This window comes from Vicugna pacos, chromosome 16 (assembly GCF_048564905.1).
Source record: "Vicugna pacos chromosome 16, VicPac4, whole genome shotgun sequence".
Taxonomy (NCBI): Eukaryota; Metazoa; Chordata; class Mammalia; order Artiodactyla; family Camelidae; genus Vicugna; species Vicugna pacos.
Window position 1 is genome coordinate 7220141 of NC_133002.1, and position 24175 is coordinate 7244315.

The 24175-nt window shown below is 57.8% G+C and overlaps 3 protein-coding genes and 1 long non-coding RNA gene across 7 annotated transcripts in view; 2 read left to right on the plus strand and 2 right to left on the minus strand.

Annotated features, from left to right (window-relative positions):
• Positions 1 to 1439: 1439 nt before the first annotated feature.
• On the minus strand, positions 1440 to 4151 carry LOC140686412 (uncharacterized). Its single transcript, XR_012060210.1, has 3 exons — positions 4039 to 4151; positions 3189 to 3996; positions 1440 to 1974 (listed from the first exon to the last, which is right to left on the minus strand). It is a non-coding gene; the product is annotated as an uncharacterized lncRNA (long non-coding RNA).
• Positions 4152 to 4516: 365 nt separating this feature from the next.
• On the plus strand, positions 4517 to 7492 carry GGT6 (gamma-glutamyltransferase 6). The gene is made up of 4 exons (XM_006218843.4): positions 4517 to 4783; positions 5337 to 5539; positions 5629 to 5742; positions 6064 to 7492. The coding sequence occupies exons 1-4, from the start codon at positions 4650 to 4652 to the stop codon at positions 7083 to 7085; spliced, it is 1473 nt and encodes a 490-aa protein (XP_006218905.2). The 5' UTR covers positions 4517 to 4649; the 3' UTR covers positions 7086 to 7492.
• An 881-nt stretch (positions 7493 to 8373) lies between these two features.
• MYBBP1A (MYB binding protein 1a) lies at positions 8374 to 22542 on the plus strand. Its single transcript, XM_015251685.3, has 26 exons — positions 8374 to 8650; positions 8831 to 8929; positions 9551 to 9634; positions 9723 to 9797; positions 9900 to 10007; positions 10949 to 11124; positions 11249 to 11416; positions 11528 to 11645; positions 12711 to 13006; positions 13277 to 13387; positions 13794 to 13919; positions 14113 to 14280; positions 14374 to 14479; positions 15988 to 16084; positions 16193 to 16344; positions 16684 to 16770; positions 16852 to 17010; positions 17089 to 17265; positions 17370 to 17527; positions 18696 to 18948; positions 19176 to 19301; positions 19390 to 19458; positions 20011 to 20124; positions 20322 to 20423; positions 21313 to 21449; positions 21621 to 22542. The coding sequence occupies exons 1-26, from the start codon at positions 8387 to 8389 to the stop codon at positions 22186 to 22188; spliced, it is 4098 nt and encodes a 1365-aa protein (XP_015107171.3). The 5' UTR covers positions 8374 to 8386; the 3' UTR covers positions 22189 to 22542.
• Positions 22403 to 24175, minus strand: part of SPNS2 (SPNS lysolipid transporter 2, sphingosine-1-phosphate) — a 34587-nt gene continuing 32814 nt past the window's right edge. For 2 of the 4 annotated variants that reach the window (XM_072940359.1, XM_072940358.1), the window contains one exon: positions 23865 to 24001. Coding sequence is in view for 1 of the 4 variants with exons in the window: in XM_072940357.1 (XP_072796458.1) it covers positions 23686 to 24001 (316 nt within the window). In the remaining 3 variants the exon portion in view is untranslated. Of the gene's footprint in view, positions 24002 to 24175 lie in introns of all 4 variants that reach the window. The other 2 variants (XM_072940357.1, XR_012060209.1) reach the window with 2 other exon arrangements.

Here is a 24175-nt window from a genome sequence, read left to right on the forward strand (position 1 = left end):
GCTTGCACCTGGACAAACACCTCCTCGAGCAACAGAATACAAAGAAACTATAAGGGACTAAAAATAACGGGACACATGCCCAGTCAGGGCAGTTATGAACAAGAAGATACAAAAAGGCCACAGACCAACTGCCATTTCTGAGGTGCCGGGAGCAAAAACAGGACTGCCCATGATCCCTGCACACAGCACCACCGAGGGGGTGAGCAGACCACCTAAGCCACCCTCTGGGCCTCGCCCACAGACTTGCCCCTGTTTTTACCCCATTTAAGGAACCAGCTTGCCCCTCCCCAAGCAAGGGCACCTGTTACTTGTTTTCACTCCCTCGTGCTGCAGCCTGCCTTTCTCACCTGGCCTCTTAGCAATTTCTATTGATTAAAAAGTCCAATAACCTGGGTGGGTAACAAGTTGATGAGGAAGGAGAAGCCCCAAGGGCCCTCCAGCTCCTAGGAGGTCAATCCTAGTGGGAGGGGTTGAGGAGCAGGGGAACCAGGTTGCTGTTTTCTGGGGTCATGGTGTGACAAAGTCACGCGTGCACGTGCGTACACGCACACGCACACTCAGCTTGAGGGGACTGGAGGAAAGCTGACTGCTGGGCCTACATCCTTCCTTGCGTCTTTTTTGTAGGCGCAGCCAGGACTGCTGGGGACAACTAACCTTTGACGAGTCCCCCAGCACAGGTCCTCAGAAGAGGGACTCAGTGATTGCCCGGTAAACGCAGCTATGAGGGAATTAGTTGAAGCAGCACTTCTCAATTCTCAAACCTGGCTACATATTAGAATCACTAGGGGAGCTTTAAAAACTATCCTGATGGCTGAGGCTCACTTCCAGAGATGCTGACTCCATTGCTGTGGGACAGGGGAGGGGAAGGGACTAGGATGTCGACATTTAAAAAAAAAACAAAAAAACAAAAAAACAAAAAAAACAAAAAACACTGGAAGTGATTCCAGTTGCAGAAAGCACTGGACTAGCTGGCCAGATAAGGTGGGGGTTCTCAACCTTGGCTGCACATTGAAATCCCCAGGAAGCTGGGGGGAGGGTACAGCTCAAGTGGCAGAGCCCATGCTTAGCATGCACAAGGTCCTGGGTTCAATCCCCAGTACCTCCATTAAAAAATAAATAAGTAAACCTAATTACCTCCCCCTTGCCAAACTAAAATAATTAAATAAATAAATAAAATATTTTTTAAAAACACTCAGAGAGCTTAAAAAAAAAGATCTCCAACCTAACGATTCTGATTAAATTATGTAATTGGTCTGCCTGGGTATTAGGAGCTTTTAAAGCTTACAGGTGTTTCTAATGTGTAGAACCGTTAGGACAGAGTTGAGAACTATTAGGATAAGAGAATGAATGAGCGAGGAAATGAGGAAATGGGCGAAGACATCAGTATAGCTGTTTTTTATAATTTCAATGGAATACGATCTGAAAATACTGAATCACTATGTTGGAACCTGAGACTAATATAATATTGTAAATTAATTATACTTTAATAAAAAATAAATGAATGAGTGCATGAAGGAATCTACAGTCCTACACATCACTCAGAGGACCCTGTGAGAGGGTGTGCACGTGTTTGTGTGTGTGTGCGTGATACGTGTGTTTAGTTGCAGGGACGAGGCTTACCCACGTCATTTTAGCATTGTAAGGCTCACATGACTAGCCAATCTGCTTAATCATAGGGTTTAATCAGTAACTACCTGTGCGCTTGCCCCCTGCCCCAGCCGCCGGTTTCCCTGGTAACTAATGAGCCAATCTGACATCAACTCCTGCTAGAAATGGTAGCCTCCTCCTCCCCTGAGTAACCAAGCTTGTTTCCACATCCTGCTTGCTGTCCACTGTCCATGGTGTGCTGTCGCTCCAGGCATTCACTTTGGACTCGTAAGAATCTCTACCCAATAAATCATTGATGTCTTTCTTTGGGCTCGTGGCTGGGCAATTCTGAGGCCTGCAGACCTGCAGGGTTTAGCCGACAGAGGCCTGTAGAGAGAAAGGAACTCATGTTTTTGGAGGGTCCACTCTGTAGCAGGCATTGGTCTAAATGCCCTAAATGTATTTCCTTGTTGAATCCTCACAACCACCCTGGGCGGATAGATCCATGATGGACCCTGTTTATAGGCATAGAGTCAAGATTCCCAGACGACTTGCCTGCAGTCACACAGGAGTCAATGGTAGAAACTGGACCAGACCCAGGTCTCCAGAAGCCAGGGCCATTCCCAAGTCCCACAGAAGTGAATGGCTCCATCTGCCCCTGGAGCCCCTTGGCCTGACCACCATTCATCCCCAGAGCCTGTCGGGCATCTAATTGCAGCTTAGCTAATAGACATCCCTGGGGGTGTGGGGCAGTCCTGTCCAGGCTTAGTGGGAGTGAGAAAGACCACATAGGGAAAGGTCCCAGGACCCAGTCAGTGGAGGTCTTGGTCCCAAAGAGCTTGCCAGGGGATCATTCTAAGGACAGGAATGTTGGCTGGACAGATGCTAAAGAATGTCTGCTGGACCAAAGGAGCCCAGAGGCCAGGCTGAGGATGGGGCAGGAGATGGGGCCAGTATAGACACACAAGGTTCCCAATTGCCTTTTATTAGGAAGGAAGTACCGACCTTTATTCTGACGTTACAACCTTCCCACAATCATGTTCACAGAAAGTGAAATCAAATTATATTATGAAATGGGAACAGATGGTAATTGTGATTTGTCCCAACCCTTGGCAAAATAAAAAATTGACCACTCTATACTAGTATATCCAGTTTGTTGTTTGGTTAGTTGGTTATTGAGTTAAGAAATTAGAAAACCTAGAAACTGAAGTTTTCTCTGGGGGGTTGGGGGTGGAAGCCAGCTTGTAGTGGGCTGAGGGGGAAAATAAGAGGCAAGGCAGAGGAGACAGCAGGTGTACATCTTTTGTAGATCAGTGTTAGTTCTAAGATTGGTGGCAGCAGCATCACCTGGGAGTCAGGAAAGCAAAGTCCTGGTCCCTACCCCAGACCTACAAAGTCAGAATCTCGAGGAAAGGAAAGTGGTTGGAGAGATAAATGGGATTAAAGGATGGTTTCTGTGGTCGTTGTTGTAATGTAGAAAACACTTGAGCTTTTTTCTAACAACTTTTTATTGAAATGCAACATACCTCCAGAAAAACACACGTGTCACAAATGTACAACAGTTGGGTGCACTTCCCTGTTGAGGAAGCCACGTAACTAACCTCAGACTGGGAAGCAGAACACCAGCAGCCCTCTCATGCCGCCTTCTTTCTGACGTATAATGACAGAGACGAGTTTCACCTCTTCTTGGACTTGATATAAGTGGAAGCAAATAGGATGTGGTCTTTCCTTCCTGGCTTCTTTCACTCCCCGTGCGTTTGCAAGATCCACCTACGTTGTTGCATCTGCCTGTAGAGCCCTCGTTCTCACCGCGGCGAAGCAGTCCACCGCGACGACACCACTTACTGCTGAGTGTGGGCTTCCCAATACGGGGCTGTTGCAATCAGTGCAGCTATGAACATTCAAGTCCATGCCTGTTGTGAGCATACCTAGAACCTAGGAGAGGAATTTCTGAAGACTCGATCCTGTTTAAATGCTGTTAAGAGAGAATCAGCAGAAAAGACACGAAGCTAACAGGAGAGAAGGGGTCAGTGAGAGAAAGAGGTCCCTGGGGAGGCGGGAGGCAAGAGATGCGAGGGGTGGGGGCCAGAACCAGAGGCAGGGAATGGTTTTTCCATTGCAACAGGTGGAGCGGTGTGGAAGGCGGATTTGTAGCTGGGGGTGTGCACGGGGGCTCCTTGTGTCTGTCTTTCCTACATGAAGTAGGACAGATGGTGTGCTGAGAGTGCATGGTGGAGATTTCAGGGTCTGAAGCAGGGGAGATGGAGGTTTGAAGTGGTCATGGTAGAGCGTGGTCAGCAGACAGATGACTAAAGAACAAATGAGACTGCAGCACTCTTTGGCGCTATACGATTTTGCCACAGAACAGCTCCTTGATGGGAACCCCAGAGAGAAGGAACTTGGAAATGCCTAGTTTCCAGGCTGTCGCAGAGAGAAGGAACTTGGAAATGCCTAGTTTCCAGGCTGTCGCTCTCCAGGTGGTCTATGGCGCCACCTGCTGGACAAGAGCCACATGACGTGCCCAGGGAGTTGACTTCACCACCCAAGTTGCTCCCCAGATAGAGAAACCCAGACCTGGAGTGGCCTCTGGCTGAGCCTTAACCCCAGCTGGAGATGAGACACCCCTACACTGGAACCTAGTCACATGTTGAGCCCTGGTCCAAGCCAGTGTAACTCCAATTCTCATTCAAGCTCCCCTGGCCCTAGATTAGAGCCAGAACAGGCCAGGGGATCCAAGGACAGCACCCCCTAAAGCGAAGGGCCAGCAGGTGCCTTGGGTCCCAGGGCCTGTGGCTGTGGCCCTAGGGCTGGGCTCCTCCTTCCTTGCTGAGCTGTGTTCCCTGACAAGGTCCCTGCCATGAGAGACCCTCAGGCCCTGTGCCCCAGTGCGGCAGGCTCACGCACTGCCTACCTGGCCCCATGCCCTGCCCAGACCTGTTCTAATTCCACACCACCCTTCCCCAAGGCTGCCTCCACCTCCCACCCACCGGCTCGGGCAGGGCCTGCCGAGACTCAGCTGGGAAGGCCGGCAGGAAGGAGGCTGGGGCAGGTGCTGTGGGGCCATGGAAACCGAAGCAGGGCCTGTGCTCTACCAGAAGCTGCTGGTCTGGGAGCCAAGCTTAGAGTCCGAGGAGGAAGAGGAGGAGATATCAGAGCAGCTCATTCCGGATCCCTGGGGGCCCCAGGACTCCTCTGGGTGAGTCTGGGGGCAGCCTGGGCACCCAGCAACTCAGACCTGAGGCTGGCAAGTCCCTCCCTCTGGAGCCCCTAAGGAGGGCCAGACAACCCTGTGCTTGGCCAGCTCAGGAAACTTTCTGGCTGAAAGAGGGGAGCCTGGGCTACAGCTCCAGGCCTGGCCTGTGCCAGTCAATCCAAGGCCTGTGCATCTGAAGGGACATCTGTACCAAGCCAGCCCTGCCAAAGGCTCCCAGCCCCCACCCCCAGCAGGAGACACTTGCTGGGCAGGTTGGGCCTGGCTACACCTGGCCGGCCCCTGCTCCTCCAGCCTGCCAAGGCCCCCTCAGGCATCCCTCCAGACTGGCCAGACCCTACCTCTCCAGCCCCCTCTCCAGAGACTCAGTTTCCCCCAGCTCACTCCCACCTCTGTCTTCTGCCAGGAGGCCCTTTCTCTTGCAGACTTACACTCTCACAAGCAAGACCAAACCTTTTGGGAATTATTCCCTGGGTTCTCATGGGGTTCTTGGGGGGTCCCCCCACCTGGCCCTGGCTCAGGACATCCCTCTCTGCAGGAACAAGGCTGGAGGTCTGCCCGGGGCCTGGGCCCGACTCGTGGCTGCCCTGCTGCTGCTGGCCGTTGGTTTCTCCCTGGCCGTGAGGCAACTCCACAGCAGCAGTGGCTCTCCAGGAACATTGGGCTCTGGGGCCCCTCCACCCAGCAGGCATTCCCACGGCCCTGGCGTGTACCCCCATGGTGCCATCATCAGCCCTGCAGGTCAGTGCCAGGAGCGGCTCAGGGGACGGAAGAGGCTGGGGTCACTGGTCCCAGCCCGCCTCTCCACGACAGTCCCTTTCTTGCTGCAGCCACATGCTCCCACCTGGGCCGGGAGTTGCTTGTTGCCGGGGGCAACGTCGTGGATGCTGGCATTGGAGCGGCTTTGTGTCTGGCAGTGGTGCATCCACACACCACAGGGCTAGGTCAGTGACAACCCCAGATGGTGACCCCAACCCTGGGTCTGATCAGTAACCTGGAACTCAGGCAGTCAGTGGCCTTGACCTCAAGGCTGGCTAGTGGGTAGGAGCCAGGACTTGGGCAGTAGCCCCCACCTTAGGCTGTGACCCTTGATTCCAGATCAGTGCGATCTTGACCCCGGGCCTGGTTATTGACCCCTGTCTCCAGACCTAGTCAGTAACCCCTGACCCCAGGCTAAGTCACTGACCCTTCACCTGGGACTACTGAGTGCCCTTGTCCCCAGTCTGTGCCCCTGACCCCTGTGTGACCCCTTTGTCTCCTCCCAGGTGCCATGTTCTGGGGCCTCTTCTACAATAGCTCCTCAGGCAACTCAACTGCCCTGACATCAGGCCCAGCCCAGACCCTGGCCCCCGGCCTGGGGCTGCCCTCGGCTCTACCTGCCCTGCGCCTGCTACACACCCACTTCGGCCGCCTGCCCTGGCCACGCCTGCTGGTGGGCCCCACCACGCTGGCTCAAGAGGGCTTCCTGGTGGACACACCCCTGGCCAGGGCTCTGGCAGCCCAGGGCACAAAGGGCATCTGTCCACTCCTTTGCCGTACTGATGGGACCCCCCTGGGACCTGGGGCCCGAGCCATCAACCCCCAACTGGCAGCTGTGCTACACAGGGCTGCACTTGCCCCCACCCCAGACCTCACTGGGGATGCCCTACTGAGCCTTCTGGCCCGAGACCTGGGGCTGGAGGGCCCCTCAGCTGGGCCCAGGCCCACCTTGGAGCCAGCACTGCGACTGCCTGTGCCGCAGGGCATCCTGTTCACCACCCCCAGCCCCTCAGCTGGCCCAGAACTCCTAGAGCTGCTAGAGGCAGCTCAACAGTCTGGAGGGCCCACCACATCTGGTGACCCCTGCCCACCACGCCTCCCAGCTGCTGGGACCCCCGGGAGCAGTGTCCTGGCCACTGTGGACAGCAGCGGCTCTGTGCTGCTTCTCACCTCCTCGCTCAACAGCTCCTTCGGCTCTGGACACCTGTCCCCAAGCACTGGGGTTCTACTTAGCAACCTGGTAGCCAAGTCTGCTGCCTGGGCCTGTCCTCTGATCCTCTGTGGCAAGCTGGATGACAATGAGGCTGACGTGTTGGGGCTGGTGGCTTCAGGGACCCCCGCAGTGGCCAGAGTCATGACTCATACCTTGCTCAGCCACCTGGTAAGGCCCCAAACCCATGCTCAGCAAGGACCCACCAAGAGCCCCAGACCTTGTATCCAAGGGACCCTGCTCCAGGTGGCAGCCCATGCAGAGCATGCCCATGTCTCCAGTGTCCCCAGTGGCTGCTGCCCCTCCCAGGGGTTTTAAGGTGGGGGGAAGTGTCTGGCAGGGAGGGCGGTGGGAGTAGAGGTCTCAAGCCTGGAGACAGGGGCAGGGCAATGGAGTGCATAAAGAATGTGCATCGGTTATGTGTTCACTGCTGGCTCGGGCCCTCAACTTCCAGCCTGGTCAGTTGCCTAGAATTGAGTTCCAGGTCTTTTTTCAGCTAAGGACCCTGAGGATAATGAGGAAAGAACACCAGGGCCTGGGGACAGCCCTGAGTTCAGATCCAGCTCTGGGAAGGACAGGTGGCAGAATGCCACACCCCTGCCTAGGCTCTGGGATCATAGGCAGAGCATGCATCTGGCATTTCCGTCTTCCCCTTCAGGCCACACTCTGCTGATCGCCCTCAACTGGGCTGGAAACAAAATAAAGAGCAAGTCTCCTGGACACCATGTGCCGTTCCGCCTTCTTGGTTAATTTCACATCAGCGTTTGAGGCAGCTGGTGTCTGGGATTCTTCGTGGGCAGCGCAGGAGACTCACAACCAGGGATGCGGAGCCAGGCTCGTGTCTTTTCAGCTTTCCCTTGCTCTGCTCACCTTCTCTTCCTCCTGGGGCACCAAGTACCAAATGTACATAGTAAATGGTTTATTCTCACTTTCTGAAATACAGTAGAGCAAGGAAGGGGTTGAGAGGGTGAGTAGGGAGTGACAGGGGCAGGGGCTGGAGCTGGGTGTGTGGAATTTCAAGGCTGGCGGGGTTGGCCCTCGCCTCCCCACCTCTCCAAGGGTTGGGGTCTCTCTGAACTACAATAACCCAAAGACAGCTTCTCAGGCCAAGAAACAGGAGTGGCCAGTAGTACTCCTCCCCGGCACTGTAAAAGGTATCTCTGATGTAACAAAAATCTTGGTCCCATCGCCTCTGCCTCCCCCTTCCTCCAACAAAAACAATTCTCTCAGCTCAGTAAATGGTACACAATCTACCCAGTTATTTTAACCCCCAAACCTAGCATTCCATAACCCACTACCAGCTCCAGATCAGCTGGAACTTTCTCACGTTACCTTGGTCCAATCCACCATTGTCTCCAGCTGGTCTTCCTGCTTTTACCCTGGCTCTCCTACAATCCATCCCCCACATAGCAGCAGAATAATCTGTTAAAAACGTAAATAGGATCAGGGCTCGTTCCTGCATAAAATCCTTCAATGACCTCCCATCACACTCAGAATGAAATCCAAACTCCTGGGCTGCCTGATTGAGAGCAGAAGGGCCTGGCAGCCACGCCCGGCTCCGCCTCCAGCCGGCTCCGCTCCCGTCTAGCCCCGCCCCCAGCCGACCCAACCCAGTGCGCATGCGCCGGGACCTGACCTGGAAGAGGCAGTCTTTGGAGCCCACGTGTTCGGCCAGCATGGCGGAGATGGAGAATATGGGAGTCGCTGAGGCTGTGTCTACTGGAGAGGCCCCGAAGAGCGGCGCCCGGCCTGCCGACCGTCATGGCCTGCTGAAGCACAGCCGCGAGTTCTTGGACTTCTTCTGGGACATTGCGAAGCCGCAACAAGAGACGCGGCTTGAGGCCACAGAGAAGCTGCTGGAGTATCTGCGCACAAGGCCAAGGGTATGGTAGCGGGGCCTGAGGCAGGAGGTTGCGTAGATTCCGGCAAAGATGTGGCGGTGGGACTTGGGGCACGGGGTCGCGAACCTGGATGCCCAGGTGAGCGCGCGCTGAGGGCCGACGTGGGCGGGTGCCAGATGATTCTTCTCACTGGCCCACCTGAGGTTGTGCTTGATTTTGCAGGGGTCATCCGAGATGAAGTACGCCCTGAAGCGCCTAATCACTGGGCTCGGCGGCGGACGGGAAACCGCCCGGCCCTGCTACAGTTTGGCCCTGGCACAGGTGAGTGGTCGGTCCTGGAAGGGAACCAGCCGTGCTGGTCAAAACGCTAGGGAGTGAGGAGGGCAGATGCCTCAGCTGCAGGGGAAGTGGCAGCTAAGAAGTTGTGGGTGGGGGAGGTGGCATCTGAGCAGAAGGGAGGTGTCCCCACGTGGATGTAAAGAAAGTGTGGGAGCAAGTCCTGTCTGCAGAAAAGCCCAGGCAGGTGGGGTAGGAGGTTGAGCAAGTTTGTTTTGGGGTACATGGATTGACCAGCCACCAAGGTACATTGATTGAAGGCAATAAGCTTTGGAGTGGGTTCCCTTATCTTTGCAGGGTTCAAGGCCCTTTCCCCTCAACGGGCACTTAGCTAATTTTAGGCCACCTGTAAGGAGTGTGGAGTGATGAAAGGGCAGTAGAGACCCAAGCCCTTTAGGATCTAGGGGCAAAAGTTACTTTCTGAACCCCAGTTGGACATGAGGCAGGGAGACAAGATTCAACTCCATTCACAGCAGTGTTCCATCAGAGACATCCTTGGCCTCGGCCAAGGCCTCTGGGCAGAGTTGAAGGGAGAAGTGGGAGGAGGTTGAGGTCTGAGGAATGTGGCTGGACCACTCCCCTGCAGCCCTCTCTTCGTCCTGGCAGCTGTTACAGTCTTTCGAAGACATCCCCTTGTGCAGCATCCTGCAGCAGATACAAGAGAAGTATGACCTGCAGAAGGTGAAGAAGGTGAGAGTGAGTGGCCCCAGGGAAGTCAGGAGCCCAGGGTGGGGAACACTTGGGCCCTTCTCACCAGGGCCTGGAATCCTTTTTCTAGGGGATGGTGAGACCAGCTCTCTTCGCAAACCTGTTTGGGGTGCTAGCCCTCTTTCAGTCAGGCAGGCTGGTGAAGGTAAGAGCTTTGGGGATGTAAGGAGGGATGTGGGCTGGCTTGGGAGTGATGGGGAAGGGTGGCACGCCCTGCTCATCCCCTCTCCCCCTCTGGGGGTACCAGGACTCCGAGGCACTGATGAAGTCGGTCAAGCTGCTGCAAGTCCTGGGCCAGCACTACAACCACTTGCAGGAGCAGCCCCAGAAGGCCCTGGTGGACATCCTCTCTGAGGTACAGGTTTCGCAGCTGTGGGGCAGTGGGGCCTTGGGTAGCACCACCTGTTACAGAACAGGGAGAGGATGCGAGTTGATGCATGGAAATGTAGCACCATCTGGTGGAAATAAAAGCGTATAGCTTGACATTTCATAGTAACTATGTTTATAAAAAGTTAAAGATAAGTATAACTTAGTAACATATTTTACTTGATTTAACATATCTGAAGTGTTACTTTAATGTGTAAAGAGTATAAAAAAAACTGTAGAGGTTTTTTGGGTGAGGAGGGGTGCGTATTAAGTCTCAAGTCCAGCGTGTGTTTTACACTCACAGCGTATCTCCATTCAGATTAGCGCATTCTAAGTGCTCAGTGTTCCTGTGTGGCCAGTGGCTCCGTATTGCACAGTGCAGCTCTAGAACAGCACCTGGCATGTGACAAGGGGGTTAAACACATTTGCCATTGTTATTTTGGGCAGAACTGGCCCCTCAGAGACCCCCCGTGCCCAACTTGGGAAACGGAGATGGGCCAATACCTAGAATCCTTTGTTACTGGGGAAAAGGAAGGGATTGGCTGGCATGTCCCAGGCTGGGCCTTTCTGCACCTGAACTTGAATCCTAGCTCTCCACTTGGGGTTCCTTGTATAAGAAATGGGATAGTCCTGAAAAACCTGAAAGAGGAATAATTAAAGGAGTGGCCCCGGGCCAGTTAACATCAGTGGGATGCTTGTTAAAGACCCAGCTTCCTGGGACTTGGGAATTTGAGCATTTTAACAGATACCCTTTGATGGTTCTGATGCCCAGCAAGGTGGATTGTGGCTGACCCTTCTCAGGCTGGCACTGTGCCAGAATCCTCGTGGGAGCCTGGCAGGTGGAATAAGGCCCAAAGCGTTCACCCCCACGGCAGGGAGACAGGATGCTGTGAAGGAGCCCCCCTCCCTCATCCTGTCTCCCCACACCAGGTCCCAGAGGCTGTGTTGCAGGAGGTCCTGCCGAAGGTCCTCAAAGCTGACTTGAGTTCAGTACTTGGCTCACCTGAGCACCTGGAGCTCTTCCTCTTGGCGCAGCAGAAGGTGCCCGAGAAGCTGGAGAAGCTACTGGGACCAGTCAACCTGTTCTCGGATGAGAACATCCCCAGGTGTGAGGGAGGTGGGCGGCTGGGCTCTCTGGTCCATGGGGGTGGGCGTCCCTTCAGTCCCAGGCGCCTGGCCCTTTAATTGTTCTGGGGGTGCCCTCTGAGTCCCCTCTGCCCTCCTCAACAGGCTGGTGACAGTGCTAAAGATGGCAGCCTCCTCTATGAAAAAGGAACGCAAGCTGCCTGCCATGGCCCTGGAGCTGCTCCGCCTGGCGCTCCAGGAGGACGTGTTCTCACGGTTCTGGAAGGAGGTTGTAGAGCAAGGGCTCCTGAAGAAGCAGTTCTGGCCGGTCAGGTGCGTGGACGCGTGGCCTCTCTCCATCCTCTCTCCCCTGTTAAGCGGGGGTGGGCCAGTGGTCCCTGGGGACCGAGGGCTCTGACCAGGCTCTGTCATGCACCCCCTTAGCTACCTGTGTTTCCGCCTGCTGGGCACGGCCCTGCCCCTGCTGTCCAAGGAGCAGCTGCAGCTGGTGATGCAGGGAGACCTGATCCGACATTATGGGGAGCACGTGGTCACTGCTAAGGTGGGTGCCACCTCCTGTGGTCCACACTGCCAGAAAGGGCCAGGCGACGGGGCTGCTTCCTGCACTGTTGTGGGCGGTGGGCCTCGGGTGTCAGCCCGCTGCCGCAAGAGAGGATTGCTTTTGGTGTCAGTGGTCCTGCCTGGGACGGGCAGTCACAGCTGCTGTTGGAAGGGACTTGGGATGTGGGTGTCTTTTTTTCCTCTGGGTAAAGTGAGCTACCTGAGCCCCCCTTCCCATCTTCCTCTCTGAACGGAGTGTGGCAGGGCCAGCCCTTCTGCCTTCACGCCCCTCAGCCCAGGCACGGACAGCCAGCGGTCTGTCCAGACCCCCCTCCCCCCCCAGCGGTCACACTAAGAACAGTCATCACTGATGCTGTTTTCAGCACCGTCCACGCACCCCACACCCCAAAGTGCTCGACAGGAGAATCAAGTAGTAGTTAAGAGCATGGAATCGGGGACCAGACGCCGGACTCCAGCCCTGACACCATAGCAGTTAGCTGTGTACTGTGCACAGGTGGCCTCCCTTCCCTGTGCCCGCCTCTGCTTGTTCCGGAGACAAGAGGAGCAGTTCCTTCCTCTTGTTACGAGGATAGCCAGGCTAGCATCCATGGGCGCTTAAAGCAGTGCCCCGTGCACAGAAGCACAGCTGGGCTTGCTGGGTGTGCTCACTTCATCCCTACAGCTGGCTTGGGAGAGCTGACATTCCGGTCCTCGGGGTGAGGGACAGGCGCAGAAAGTACGGAGCGGTGATTGAGAGTGCAGACTAGGGGGCCCGACTGACTGGGGTCAGACCCCAGCTGCACCGTTGGAGCCCTGTGACCCTCAGAAATTACGTCTAAGCTTTTTTGTGCCTCATTTTCTTCATCTGCAAAACAATTACACCCTTTGTGCGAAGGGTCGTTACAAAGATTAAGCACTGGAGCAACAGGGCAGCCCAGCCTGGTGGGGCGCCAGGGAGGAGACTTCCCGGGCCCTGATGTGACCCAATGTAGAAGAGGCTGGCGGCGGGGGCTGTTCGACCCCTCCCGGCCAGTGACCCCCCAATCCTGTACCCAACTCTCTGCAGCTCCCAAACCAGTTCAAGTTCGCTCCAGAGATGAACGAGTACGTGGAGGCCTTCCTGAAAGGCTGCCAGGATGACCCTGAGCGGCAGTTGGACATGGTGGTGGCCTTCACGTCCGTCACCAACCAGGGCCTCCCTATCACGCCTACCTACTGGCGGGTCGTGCGGTTCCTGAGTCCCCCGGCTCTCAAAGGCTACGTGGCCTGGCTGCGGGACATGTTTCTCCAGCCCCACCTGGACTCCTTGGTGGACTTCAGCACCAACAACCAGAAAAAAGCCCAGGACGCTTCGTTCCACGGGTGAGGGGGCCGGGCAGAAAGGGGCCTCTTGGGCCCGTAGACCTGGACCCACCCTCCCTCCTGTCATGCCAGGTTCCACGGGAGGGGGCGGGGAAGGAGAGGAGCCAAGCTGAGCCTTCACTCTTAAAGAAGACCTTCTTGGGCGTGTTCCCATGCTGGTGATAAGGGCATTGGGGAGGTCTTGGTTGGTTTTCTGTCTCCAAGATGCAACCAAGGAGAATGGTTTTTGCCATCTCTAAATGGCCTCTGTGACCCGCCTCCTACCTGCAGGCCTGAGCGAGCTGTGTTCCGGCTACGGAAGTGGATCATCCTTCGCCTGGTCAGCGTCGTGGACAACTTGCACGTGGAGAAGGAGGAGGCCTTGACTGAGGAGGTGGCCAGGTACTGAGACATGCTTGAACCCCAGCTCCCCATGGGTGTGGCAGCCGAAGAATTGGGCCTCTTGCCTAATCCTGGTTTAGGTCCCCCTGGAGCCAGAAGCCAGAGGGGATCAAGTCGTCACAGGAAGCAGGCCATCCTCGCCTCTTGGGGCAGAAAGAGATTTAGGGAAAGGCATTTTGGGAGCTCACGGAAGGAAGGGACCCAAGGAGTGTGGGGCTGCCGGGGCAGCAAAGGCCCCCGGCTGGCTCTGCGCTCCCCGGATGCCTTTGTGCATCGACGGTGTTGGGGGCGCCTCTGGGCCGGAAGCTCCTTCGCCCTCACCACAGCCCTGAGAGCAGCAGCCGTGCTGGCAGAAGCAGTGGTGGCCTGGCCACCAAGATAACACGGGTTATTCTGTCCTCCCCAGGTTCTGTTTTTTCCACTCATTCTTTGAGACAAAGAAGCCCACGTCCCAGATCCCGGAAACTGAGCAGTCCTTCTCCCCTCCTCTGGAGAGCCGGACCCGGGAGGTGGTGGGCAATGCCTTCTTCAGGTGGGCACTGGGCAGCTTGGAGGGGAGGTCTGAGGGTGGGCGAGCAGGTGGGAAGGGGGCCTGGGGAACACTGCCCCCTCCAGTTGTAAGCGGCAGCCCAGAGAATTGGGGTGAGTCAGGGCGTGGGGGTGGAGAGAGGTGGCCGTGCTCACCAGCCCATGACACTGACTCTCCTCCCTCCAACCACCACCAGCCTGCTGCAGACCCTCAGCACACAGTTCAGGCAGGCGCCGGAGCAGACCCAGGACAGGAGGCTCTGGACCCATCGCCTGGTGCAGTTTGCAGACATGCTTTTGAGCCATGGCCGCAGCGTGGCTCCCCTGACGCCCTTCACCACTCAGCAGCGCCAGGCCTGGGACCGGTGAGAGGGTGTTGGGGTTTCCAGGGCATGTGCAGGGCGCTCTGGGGTCTGACACTGCCTTCAGGGGCTTAAGAGTGTACCTGTCTCACCCAGGATGCTAAAGACTCTGAAGGAAGTGGACGCACGGTCCTCAGAAGCCAAGGCCAAGGCTGCTGCCTTCCAGCACCTGCTACTCCTGGTGGGCATCCACCTCTTCAAGGTACAGCGGCCTGGAAGGGAGGTCAGGGACCTGGGGTCAGTGGTGGACAAGAGAGGCTCTAGGGAGTTGGAATGGGGAGGTTTCCTAGGCCAGCTGCTCCTGACTGGAGTTCCAGCTCGAACAATCACTCCACCTGCTTAGTGGGCACCAGCTACATCCGGAGTTTTCCCTGCAGCATCACTTATTTGTAATCCCCACACTTATGAGGCAGGTGCTTCTGTTTGACAGGTAGGGAAACTGAGACTCAGAGAGGCAAAGTAACTTACCCCAGGCCACACAGCTGTTGGCTGGGATTCAAGCATAGGGGTCTGACTCCACTATCTCACAGGGCCTCCCCAAACTGCCTTACTGACCAGAGGTGGTGAATGTAAAGAGAGAGGGGGCGCTGCTTCCTTCTGTCTGTCACAGTCAGTTAGAAGTGGGGTCCTGATTTTTCTGTTTAACTCTCACCCACCCGGATTCCATGGTAGTGGGTTGGGGTTAGCGTGTTTCTGTCTGGTGCTCCCCACGTGGGGTTCTGCTCCTGTCACAGTGTTCCTCGTGTTGTCACTCACGCTCCTTCTAATAACGGGTCCTCTGGAACCAGCTCTGTCTCTCTGTTCTCTCCACCAAGAAGCCTTGACCACATTTGGCGCTCACGGCAGCAACTCTTTTGACCCTTGTGTGGTTTCCTCCTGACTCCAAACCCTGGTCTCTCTAGAAGTTTTCCTTGCGAGTTGTGTGAGGCCCTCGAACTCTTAAGGAGCCTGATTAGACAGCGCTCTCAGTTGCTCCTTCTGGCCTCGTGGCTGTGGTTTCTGCTTTCAGGCCCCGGTCACTCCAAGCCCCACTCGTAGACAAGCTGTGTGGGTGATGGATTGGCCACGCCGCCCCTTCCAATCCTTGGCACTGGGCGTCTGGAGCTTGGCTTGGGTTAGAGGTGCCCAGCCACAGCAGGGGAGCTGGAGACATAGATGGCCAGGGCTTTGGGCCCCTGTTCTGGCCTTCATTCTGCCACTCCTGTCCCAAACATTGAAGCCACCCACCACGTTATAGGGAAGAAGTCTGCCTTTTGGGTACCATTGATCACACACGTTAATTTCAACTCACTGGTTGGTAACTGGATTCTGGGTTTATCCCCTGGCAAGATGGGCTTAAATTGGTTTCAGTTTAAACTTGTTAAAATTAATGGTTTTCAGTTCTTTTTCTGTAACGACATCAAGGCAGGTGTGGGAGGGAAAATCTAGAATTGCGAACTAGGAGGCTGGGCACCGATGGGGAAGTTGGGCGCCGTGTTCCCTGAGGGCTCTCAGGCCATGACTGCAGTTCAGTGTAAGAGGTCATCAGCTCTTGGACTCCTGGGGTCTGGCTGGGCTCCTCTGTTCTGGATGGTGAGGGTGACCAGCCAAGGCAGTGGGGAATCTTCTAAGACCTCAGATGCCAGCTCCTCTCACTTGGCTACCCCTCCCCTGGCTCAGCAAGGGCTGGGAACAGAGCCTGGCTCCTGATTTTAATCCTGCCCTACACAGTCCCCTGCAGAGAGCTGTGACCTGCTGGGTGACATCCAGACCTGCATCAAGAAGAGCCTGGGGGAGAAGCCTCGCCGGACCCGCTCCAAGGCCACCGGTGGGTCATTGCTCCGGGGAGAGGGGCAGGGGCAGGTTCTGGGCACAGTTGGGACCCAGCATGGGGTGGTGGTGCCCTGCCCAGACTCAGCCCTCTCTCTACTTGCAGGCCTCCAGGAGCCACCGTGGGTGGAGGTGCTGGTGGAAATCCTGCTGGCTCTCCTGGCCCAGCCCAGTCACCTGATGCGCCAGGTGGCCCGGAACGTGTTTGGCCATGTCTGCTCCCACCTGACTCCACGTGCCCTGCAGCTCATCCTTGATGTAAGTCGAGGCCTTTGGGGAAGTGGGTCCCAGGATGGGGCTCTCCAAGCACCAGGCTGCACCAGGGCTGCCCCTTCACCCCTGGTCCTCACATAACCTGCACGGTGGTGAGGGCTTCTGTCAGACTCTGCCTGATACAGTGTGTGCCAAGGGGTTGTCAGGTCTAAAGGAGGTGCTAGAGGGAGTGGCCTTCTCTCCTGGGCTCTGCTTTCCTCCCCGAAACAGAGGCCTTTTGGCCAGGACTAGACGGCGTGGTCAGCAAAGGCAGTCAGCAGGGCCTGGTTGTCACAGAGCGGGTGAAGGGGCAGGATCAGTAGATGAGTCTGGAAATCCTTATAGGTCCTCAAACCTGAGGGGAGCCAGGACGAGGACGACAACGTGGTGGTCATGGATGACTCTGAGCAGAAGCCACTGGAGGATGAGGAGGTACTTGCCGGCGAGGGGCAGGGCAGCTGGGCAGACGCAGTGGGCGATGGGGAGACGTGACACACGGCGGCCCACCCACAGGACAAGAGCTCAGATGGCGAGGACAACAAGGGCAGCAAGAACTCGGAGAGTGAGGAGGAAAGCGATGAGGAGGAGAGCAACGAGGAGGACCTGGACGGGGACGTGGACCAGGGCTTCCGGGAGCAGCTGATGGCGGTGCTGCAGGCAGGGAAGGCGCTGGTGAGCAGGCGCCCGGCCGGGGCTCCTGGGTCCATCTGCCCACACGCGGCCAGGCTGCTCACAGCGTCTGTCCCTCAGGGCGGAGCGGACGGCGAGGATGATGAGGAGGAGGAGCTGGGGGATGAGGCCATGATGGCCCTGGACGAGAACCTGGCCAGCCTCTTTGCCGAGCAGAAGCTGCGCATCCAGGCCCGGAGGGACGAAAAGAACAAGCTGCAGAAGGAGAAGGTGCTCCGGCGGGACTTCCAGATCAGGGTGAGCCTGCAGCTGCCCACCGGACCACCGTGGTCCTCGGGTCTAGTCGCCCCACCTTTGCTCCCATCCCCACACCTGGCTGAGCCCACCCATTGCGGCCGCAGGTCCTGGACCTGATTGAAGTGCTGGTGACGAAGCAGCCCGAAAACCCCCTGGTCCTGGACCTGCTAGAGCCGCTGCTGCTCATCATCCGGCGGAGCATGCGCACCAGCAGCACCAAGCAGGAGCAGGACCTCCTGCACAAGACGGCCCGCATCTTCACGTGAGCGCCATGGGCACCGGGGAAGCCGAGCCTCTGGGGCTTCCCAGATGGAAAGGGTGGGAGCCAGGATCCCTGAGTGGGCCTCCTTGGCTGCCCTAGGGGGCACACTTCACTAGTTGTCACGCAGCCCTCGTTCATCCATCTGTCCTGCGACTATCAGCACAGGGTCTGTATCAGACCCACGGTCCTTGGGGCCCCCTAGTCCCAGCCCTGCTTTCATGGTCACTGCAGTTGGGAAACCAGACTGGTCGCCAGCAGTGACGTCCTGGGGCTGTAGTAGGGAGTGGATAGGAAACAGTGGAGACACCTAACTCAGTCTTGAGGTGCCAGAAAAGGCCCCCTGGGAGAGGTGTCAGCAATACTGGGAGCTGTAGAGCTAGTCAGGCCCAGAGGCCACAGGCAGGGGAGGAAGGCATGTCCAGAAGGAAGCTAGTCAAATGCAACGGGAACAGAAGAGGCCTTGTGGCCCAGGCCTGGCAGGATCGGGGCCCTCAAAGGTATTCACACCAAGACATGGGCAGGGCGCGGGGCTGGTTTGTCTTTTAGGAAAGGTGTAGCAGGGTGGGCTGTGCTCGAGCACATAATGAGAGACGAAGCAGGTGGCAAATTGAGCCGTGCCTTCCAGAGAGCAGAGAGGGTGGTGGAGACAAAGGCTCAGGAGTTGAGAGGCCAAGTGTACAGCACAGGGTGGGTGAGGAGGGCCGGATGCCCCCCTCCCCTGCTGGCCCCAGGTCACTTCTTCGCTAGTTCTCCCCGCCACCTGCTTGGGCGATGTTGAGTTTGTTGAGTATCCTGTCTCTCATCTCAACTCTGCCCAGCCACCCAGGGTGCTGAGCACACAGACCCTGGTTTTGCTTTACAAAGGGCCTGGGAGTCACTGTCCCCCAAGAGACAGGTGCAGGGGGGAGATGTGAAGCAAGGGGGGGTGTTGGTCCATTGTGGAGCCTCACCCAGGGAGGCCTGTTCTCCTCTGGCTTTTCCTCAAGGCAGATCCACATGTGGCCCTGGGCCTCCTCCAGCAGCTTTAATCAGACCCCTTTCTTTATGTGTCTGTTTCCTGCCTGTGAAATGGGATCCGGGGTGCCAACTCTGGGGCTTGGCTCTGCTTGGCAGGGAGCAAGGCAGGGAGAGGACGTTGTAGCCAGCTCTGCCCGCTTCCTCTCCACAGGCACCACCTGTGCCGCTCCCGGCATTACTGCCGCGACCTGGGCGACCGCGTGGAGACTCTGTATACGCAGCTAGAGCAGCTGGTGCAGCAGGCCGGCCACCAGGCTGACTCCTCCATCTCCCTCTACTACTTCAACGCTGCCCTCTACCTGCTCCGGGTCCTGAAGGGCAACACTGTGGACAAGTCCACCCACAAGGCCCAGAAGAAGGAGAAAGCCAGCGCTGACACCAGCACCCAGCCTCAGGGCCCAGAGGTGAGCAGGCCCTGGCCCGGGAAGACTTGGCCTGGAAAGTCCAGTGTCCACAGATGGGAGCGTGTCCCAGGCGGCGGTGGGACCATCCCCTCGCTTCACAGATGGGGAGTTGAGGCCGAGCCTTCCTTGGGACCCAGCTTCCAGCCTTCTGAAGGCAGCCAGGCTCTGCCCCCATGTCAGGGGCCCCTACCCCTGGCATCACAGCAGCTCTCTCTCACCTGGCCCAGGCTGCCAGCTGCTTGGATTTGAGCCTCGTGACCCCGGTCTATTCATCTGCACTGAGCTCCTTCCTGACCAAGCGCAACAGCCCGCTCACCGTCCCGATGTTCCTCAGCCTCTTCACCCGGCACCCGGTGAGTGTCGGGCCAGGCCACCTCTGTGGGGCCCCCGCTTGGGCCCAGCCCTCACAGCCGCCTCACAGCCCTGTCTTTCTCTCCCCAGATGCTCTGTAAGAGCCTGCTCCCCATCGTGGTCGAGCATGTGGCAAGCCCCACACGGTCCCGCCATCAGGTAAGGGGCTGCCCATATCCCAGTCCAGGGCCTGTTTGAGTTACCCGCTTGACTCATCTCTGGCTGGCTGTTCGCGAGGCCCAGGAATGCTGCCCTGGGGGGCGGAGGGTGGGCCTTGCCCCTCTGCCCTGGCCAGCGCCACCCACCCCACCCCCGACTATAGGCCCAGAGTAGCTGAGGGTGGGGGACACTTCCCACATGCCCCGGGCCCTCTGGCTTCTCAGAGCTCATGCTCTGGCCTGCACGGGGGAAGCCTGGGGGCTGGAGAAGTTGGAGGAAGCTGCACCGAGTAGTAGAGGGCCAGGTCTCCCACCTGCCAGAGGAAATGGGGCAGGAGCAGTTGGTTGCTGAGCCCAGAGCTTCTGTGGTGACAACCCAGGGAGCTTGGACCCAGAGCAGCAAGCAGACAGCTCCCCCCCACATAGCCTAGAGTTTTCTCAGCCTGCTCGGGTGCCCAGCAGGCTCCCAGAGCTCATGGGGTCCCCCTGTAGTTCCCTAAGCCTTGGCCCCACATGCCAGGGCTGCTGGTCACCACACTGTCCCCCACCCCAGGCCCAGGCCTGCCTGCTGCTCCAGAAGACCCTGCCCACACGGGAGCTGAGACTGTGCTTCAAGGACCCTGAGTGGGAGCAGCTGATGGGTCAGATCCTGGCAAAGGTCACTGAGGTAACAGCCACGGGGGACCCCCACGCACACCCCCACCTGCAGTAGTTCTCTGGGACCTGAGGGCTGAGAATTGCTGGTACTCCGCACCTCGGGTGGGTTTGGTGTTTCTTCCCTCGGGGCCTTCGTCTCTGACGTGGGAGACAGGAAGGCCTCGGGCAGCTCTCCGGAGTGGCTCAGCCTGGCCGCCTTCTCCCTAGAACCTGCGGACACTGGGTGAGGCTGAGACCAAGTCGGAGCAGCAGAAGGAGCTGTCCTCCTTGGAGCTGCTCAACACTCTCCTCAAGAACATTCATCATGAGGTGAGCTTTGGGCTCAGGAGGGAGGTCACCAGGCCGAGCAAGCAGCCTGAGCAAAGGTCTGGGGGCAGGTGGGGAGCCACGTGAGGAAGGTTCTGGATGGCGAGGTGAGGAATCTGGGCTTTTTTTTTTTTTTGTAATCTGGGAGAGGAGAGTGTCGCACCCATGCCTGGCCAGTTGCGACTACTGAGCTCCAGTAAGAAAGCTGAGAAGGGGCGGGAGCGCTGGCCACCGCGAGAGGCGGCGATGGAGATGCCTGGTGGGCAGCTGTTAGGAGGAAGCCCAGGTGTCCAGGGCTGCGAAGTGGGGGGTGCTGGTGGGCCGTCAGGGTGGGGGCCCAGAGGCAGCTGTGGGTGAGTAGTTCCCCCCAGGTCTGGCCCAAAGGGAAAGGTTTGGGGGTTCTTAGTGTAGACACTGGTCAAAGCCCAGGTGCGGGGTAAGCTCGCCAAGAGGGCGCGGCAGCGGGGAGACGGGGCCAGGGCTTTGAGAATGGCAGGTGGGCTTGAAAAGCTGTGCTCAGAGTGGTAGTAAAAACCAGCAGAGGGGTGTTCTGGAGGCCTATGGGTTTCAGAAATAACCCACTCAGTACATGACAGGGATGGGGAGATGGGAAGCAGGGCTTTGGTGACCATGACGTCACTACGTGGTGCCTTCCATGGTGGGAGGGCCTCCTGGCTGTGGGAGAAGAGAACAGAACCTGGCACCTGGGCCTCTGTCCCTCCTGGGGTAAAAGACTAGTAATTTACGGCAGAAGGAGTGGCTGAGGGGCCACAAGGGGGGGGTGTGGGCTCCCAGAAGGCGTGAACTGGGCAAGGGTGGGAGGATAGGGACCGGTGGCCAGGGAGAGGCCTCTGGTCACCGCTACAGCCACAGCCTTCCCGCCCCTCTGTAGAAGCTGACCCTGGACCTGACCGCCACCCTGGGCGTGCTGCAGAGCCAGCAGCAGAGGCTGCAGCAGGGGGAGCACCCGACCGGGTCCAGCCGCCTCCACGACTTGTACTGGCAGGCCATGAAGGTCCTCGGAGTCCAGTACGTTAGGGATGGGGGCTCCCACCTTGGGAGGGGCTGGGAAGTCCTCATGCTGCCCGTGTTCTGATGTGCACACCCCACCATGAGAGCTCTGGGCAGCTTGGGGACCACAGAGGCTGAAGTCATTTTGCCCTCTCCGCACGCTTCCTTACTTTGCTCACTTCCTCCTAGGCGCCCCAAGTCAGAGAAGAAGGATGCCAAGGAAGTCCCTAAGGACGTGCAGAGCCCCGTTAGCCTGAAGCGCAAGAAAAAGGGGTTCTTGCCAGAGACCAAGAAGCGCAAGAAACGCAAGTCTGAGGGTGCCACGCAGGAGGAGGGTGCCAAGCCCGCAGCCACTGATGGGACTCAGCCCCCCAGCACTGGCAAGAAGAAGAGAAACAAGATGAAGTCCAAGGTCCCAGCCCAGTCCCAGGTGAATGGGACGCCACCTACCAAGAGTCCAGCCCCTGACCCTCCTGCCACGAGCCCCGACATCCCTGCCAAGACCTCAAAACCACAGAAGAAAAATCGGAAGTTGTCCCAGGTAAATGGAGCCACCCCTGTGTCCCCTGTGTCCCCCACGGAGCCGGCTGGCAAAAAGCATCAGAAGAATCTGCCCAAAAAGGGGGTCTCGGGCAAGTCACCGCAGTCCGCGCTGCCACGGAGGAAGGCCAGGTTGTCTCTGGCCAGCAGGAGCCCCAGCCTCCTCCAGAGCGGGGCCAAGAGGAAGGCCCAGCTGAGAAAGGTGAGGAAGCTCTGAACACCAGCCCTGCCCCACTCACCCTAGAGACTCCGATTTTTTCATCGCAATTTTGATAAACCAGTCTGAGGTACCACTTCCAGCACTGTGGGGAGAGGGCCTGCCGCCAGCCCCCCGAGAGGTCCCGATGCGCTGGTGTTTGGGTGGGTTAGGATGACCCCGCCTCGTGCCCCCTCCCCACCCTTAGGCTGCTTTGCTGCAGGAGCCACCAGGGCATGATTTAAATAGCTTTATTTCTTCATTTACAAGAGGAATATATTTGGCTTCTCTCTTAAGACTCTGAGATTCACAATCAGCAGCTCTAAAAAATAAAGGAGCAGTTTGGCTTCCGGAAGGAAGAGGAAGCAACACACAGACCTGGTTCTTGTACAACAAGAAAACATTGCTGGGGCCCCAGTTGAGGCCGGGGTGGGAGTGGAGGCCAGGCTGGTCTTTGGGGGATCCCACCCCTCCCTAGTCAGGCCCCGCAGGGTGCCCCAGAGCTTGATGGGGAGTGGGTATTCCACCAGTTTACCCACCACTGAAGCCATGCCAGCAACTACAGGCAGAGAGCTTGAAGCTGGCTCTGAGAGACTCCTGCTGGCCACAGGGGCGTCCCCAGACCAGAACCACCTTGATTCCAGCGAAGGTACAGGGAGGGAGTGTGTGGAGCAGAGAGGATGGTTAAGTTCCACCCCAGGGGCCGGCAGCCTGGTGTGAAGTTGGCAGCTGCACCCTGGTGCGTGGCGACTAGGGAGGCATGGTCAGAGGCTGGGTGAGTCCTGGGCTGTGGGGGAAGCAGCAGCCGGTGTTTGCATGGAGGTGGCTCAGGGCGTTGGCCTCTCCCCATGGGCCTCAACCTCTACCAGGCTAATCCCTGGGACAGGAAGCTTAGTAGATGGCTGCTTCCTCTGGCAGCCAGAGCCCTGGCTGCTGCCCCATGGATTCTGGGAACAGTCCCCTGTGCCCTGCCCCTGGAAAGGGGCCCAGCCTGGGGGCAGGAGTCAGTTCCTGGCTTCTGTGGGGGGGGGTCATGGAGGAGATGGACAGTGGGTTGCTACAGTGGATCCAAGGAGCCCTGTTAGGGGTGGGGAACCCCCAAGGTCTCAAGCCTGGGGCACAGGTGGTCTGTCTTTGTCACCAAGGCCTTCACCCCTGGTGATGCCCACTCCAAGTCTGGGGATGGTCCCCACCTGGGAGACCTCCAGGCTGAGCTGACAGCCAGCTCAAGGTAGGGAAGACAGCTGTCCTCCAGAGTGACCAGCCTGGCTGGAAGTGCCCAGTCCAACATCCCCGAGGTCAGAGGCTTAGCTGAAAAGCTGTAGTCCTCACGGGCCAGGCCCTTAAGGGCGCCTCAGAGCCTGAAGCGCCGCCCTGCGGCCTGGGCCACCCTTTCTCTGTGCAGTCCATGGGCTGTTGGATCTTCCAAGCTGCAGATAGTGCCTTGCCCAGCAAGCTGGGTAGGAAAATCCAGCCCCCTGGCCCCACGGTCTGGCGAGGGCAGAGACGTCCCCAGGATCACATAGGCCGAGGACAGGCCAGCCTCTCCGCACGCACCCACCGGGGTCTGTCTTCTTCCTGGGCCCCAGGACTCCTGCAGCCCAGACCCAGGCCTGGGAGTCTGACAGCGTGGCTCCAACAGACATAGCCTTCCAGGTCAGTCGAGGACATGGCCTCTGGGAGCCACGGCCACTCAGCAGTCCCAGACCAGAGCCGGTGGGTGCCCAGCTGTGGGTCACACGGAAAGCTTCGGGACAGCCCAGCAGGGCCGGGATGCCGTGGGACACCTCCCAGACTAGGTAGGAGCAAGGGTTCTTCGTTGTCCCAGCGGCACCTGGAGGGAGGGGGTCAGAGGTCAGAGGTAGGGGCCAGTTCCAGAGTTTCCCTCCTACACATTCCTCGCTGTTTGGAGAAACCGGCCTTTCTCCGCTTTGGTGGCAGGAAGGGTCTACTGGAGCCAAGGCGTGGGGGCAGTGACCTTAGATCTTGCACTGCTGGGAAGCTGCAG

Bases quoted from the DNA above. Each gene is read 5' to 3' on its own strand.
- GGT6 (XM_006218843.4), top strand. From the start codon at position 4,650: ATGGAAACCGAAGCAGGGCCTGTGCTCTACCAGAAGCTGCTGGTCTGG. The intron at 5,540-5,628 runs GTCAGTGCCAGG...TTCTTGCTGCAG, and splicing joins TGCCATCATCAGCCCTGCAG to CCACATGCTCCCACCTGGGC. The intron at 5,743-6,063 runs GTCAGTGACAAC...GTCTCCTCCCAG, and splicing joins TCCACACACCACAGGGCTAG to GTGCCATGTTCTGGGGCCTC.
- MYBBP1A (XM_015251685.3), top strand. From the start codon at position 8,387: ATGCGCCGGGACCTGACCTGGAAGAGGCAGTCTTTGGAGCCCACGTGT. The intron at 8,651-8,830 runs GTATGGTAGCGG...TTGATTTTGCAG, and splicing joins ATCTGCGCACAAGGCCAAGG to GGGTCATCCGAGATGAAGTA. The intron at 13,007-13,276 runs GTGAGGGGGCCG...TCCTACCTGCAG, and splicing joins CAGGACGCTTCGTTCCACGG to GCCTGAGCGAGCTGTGTTCC.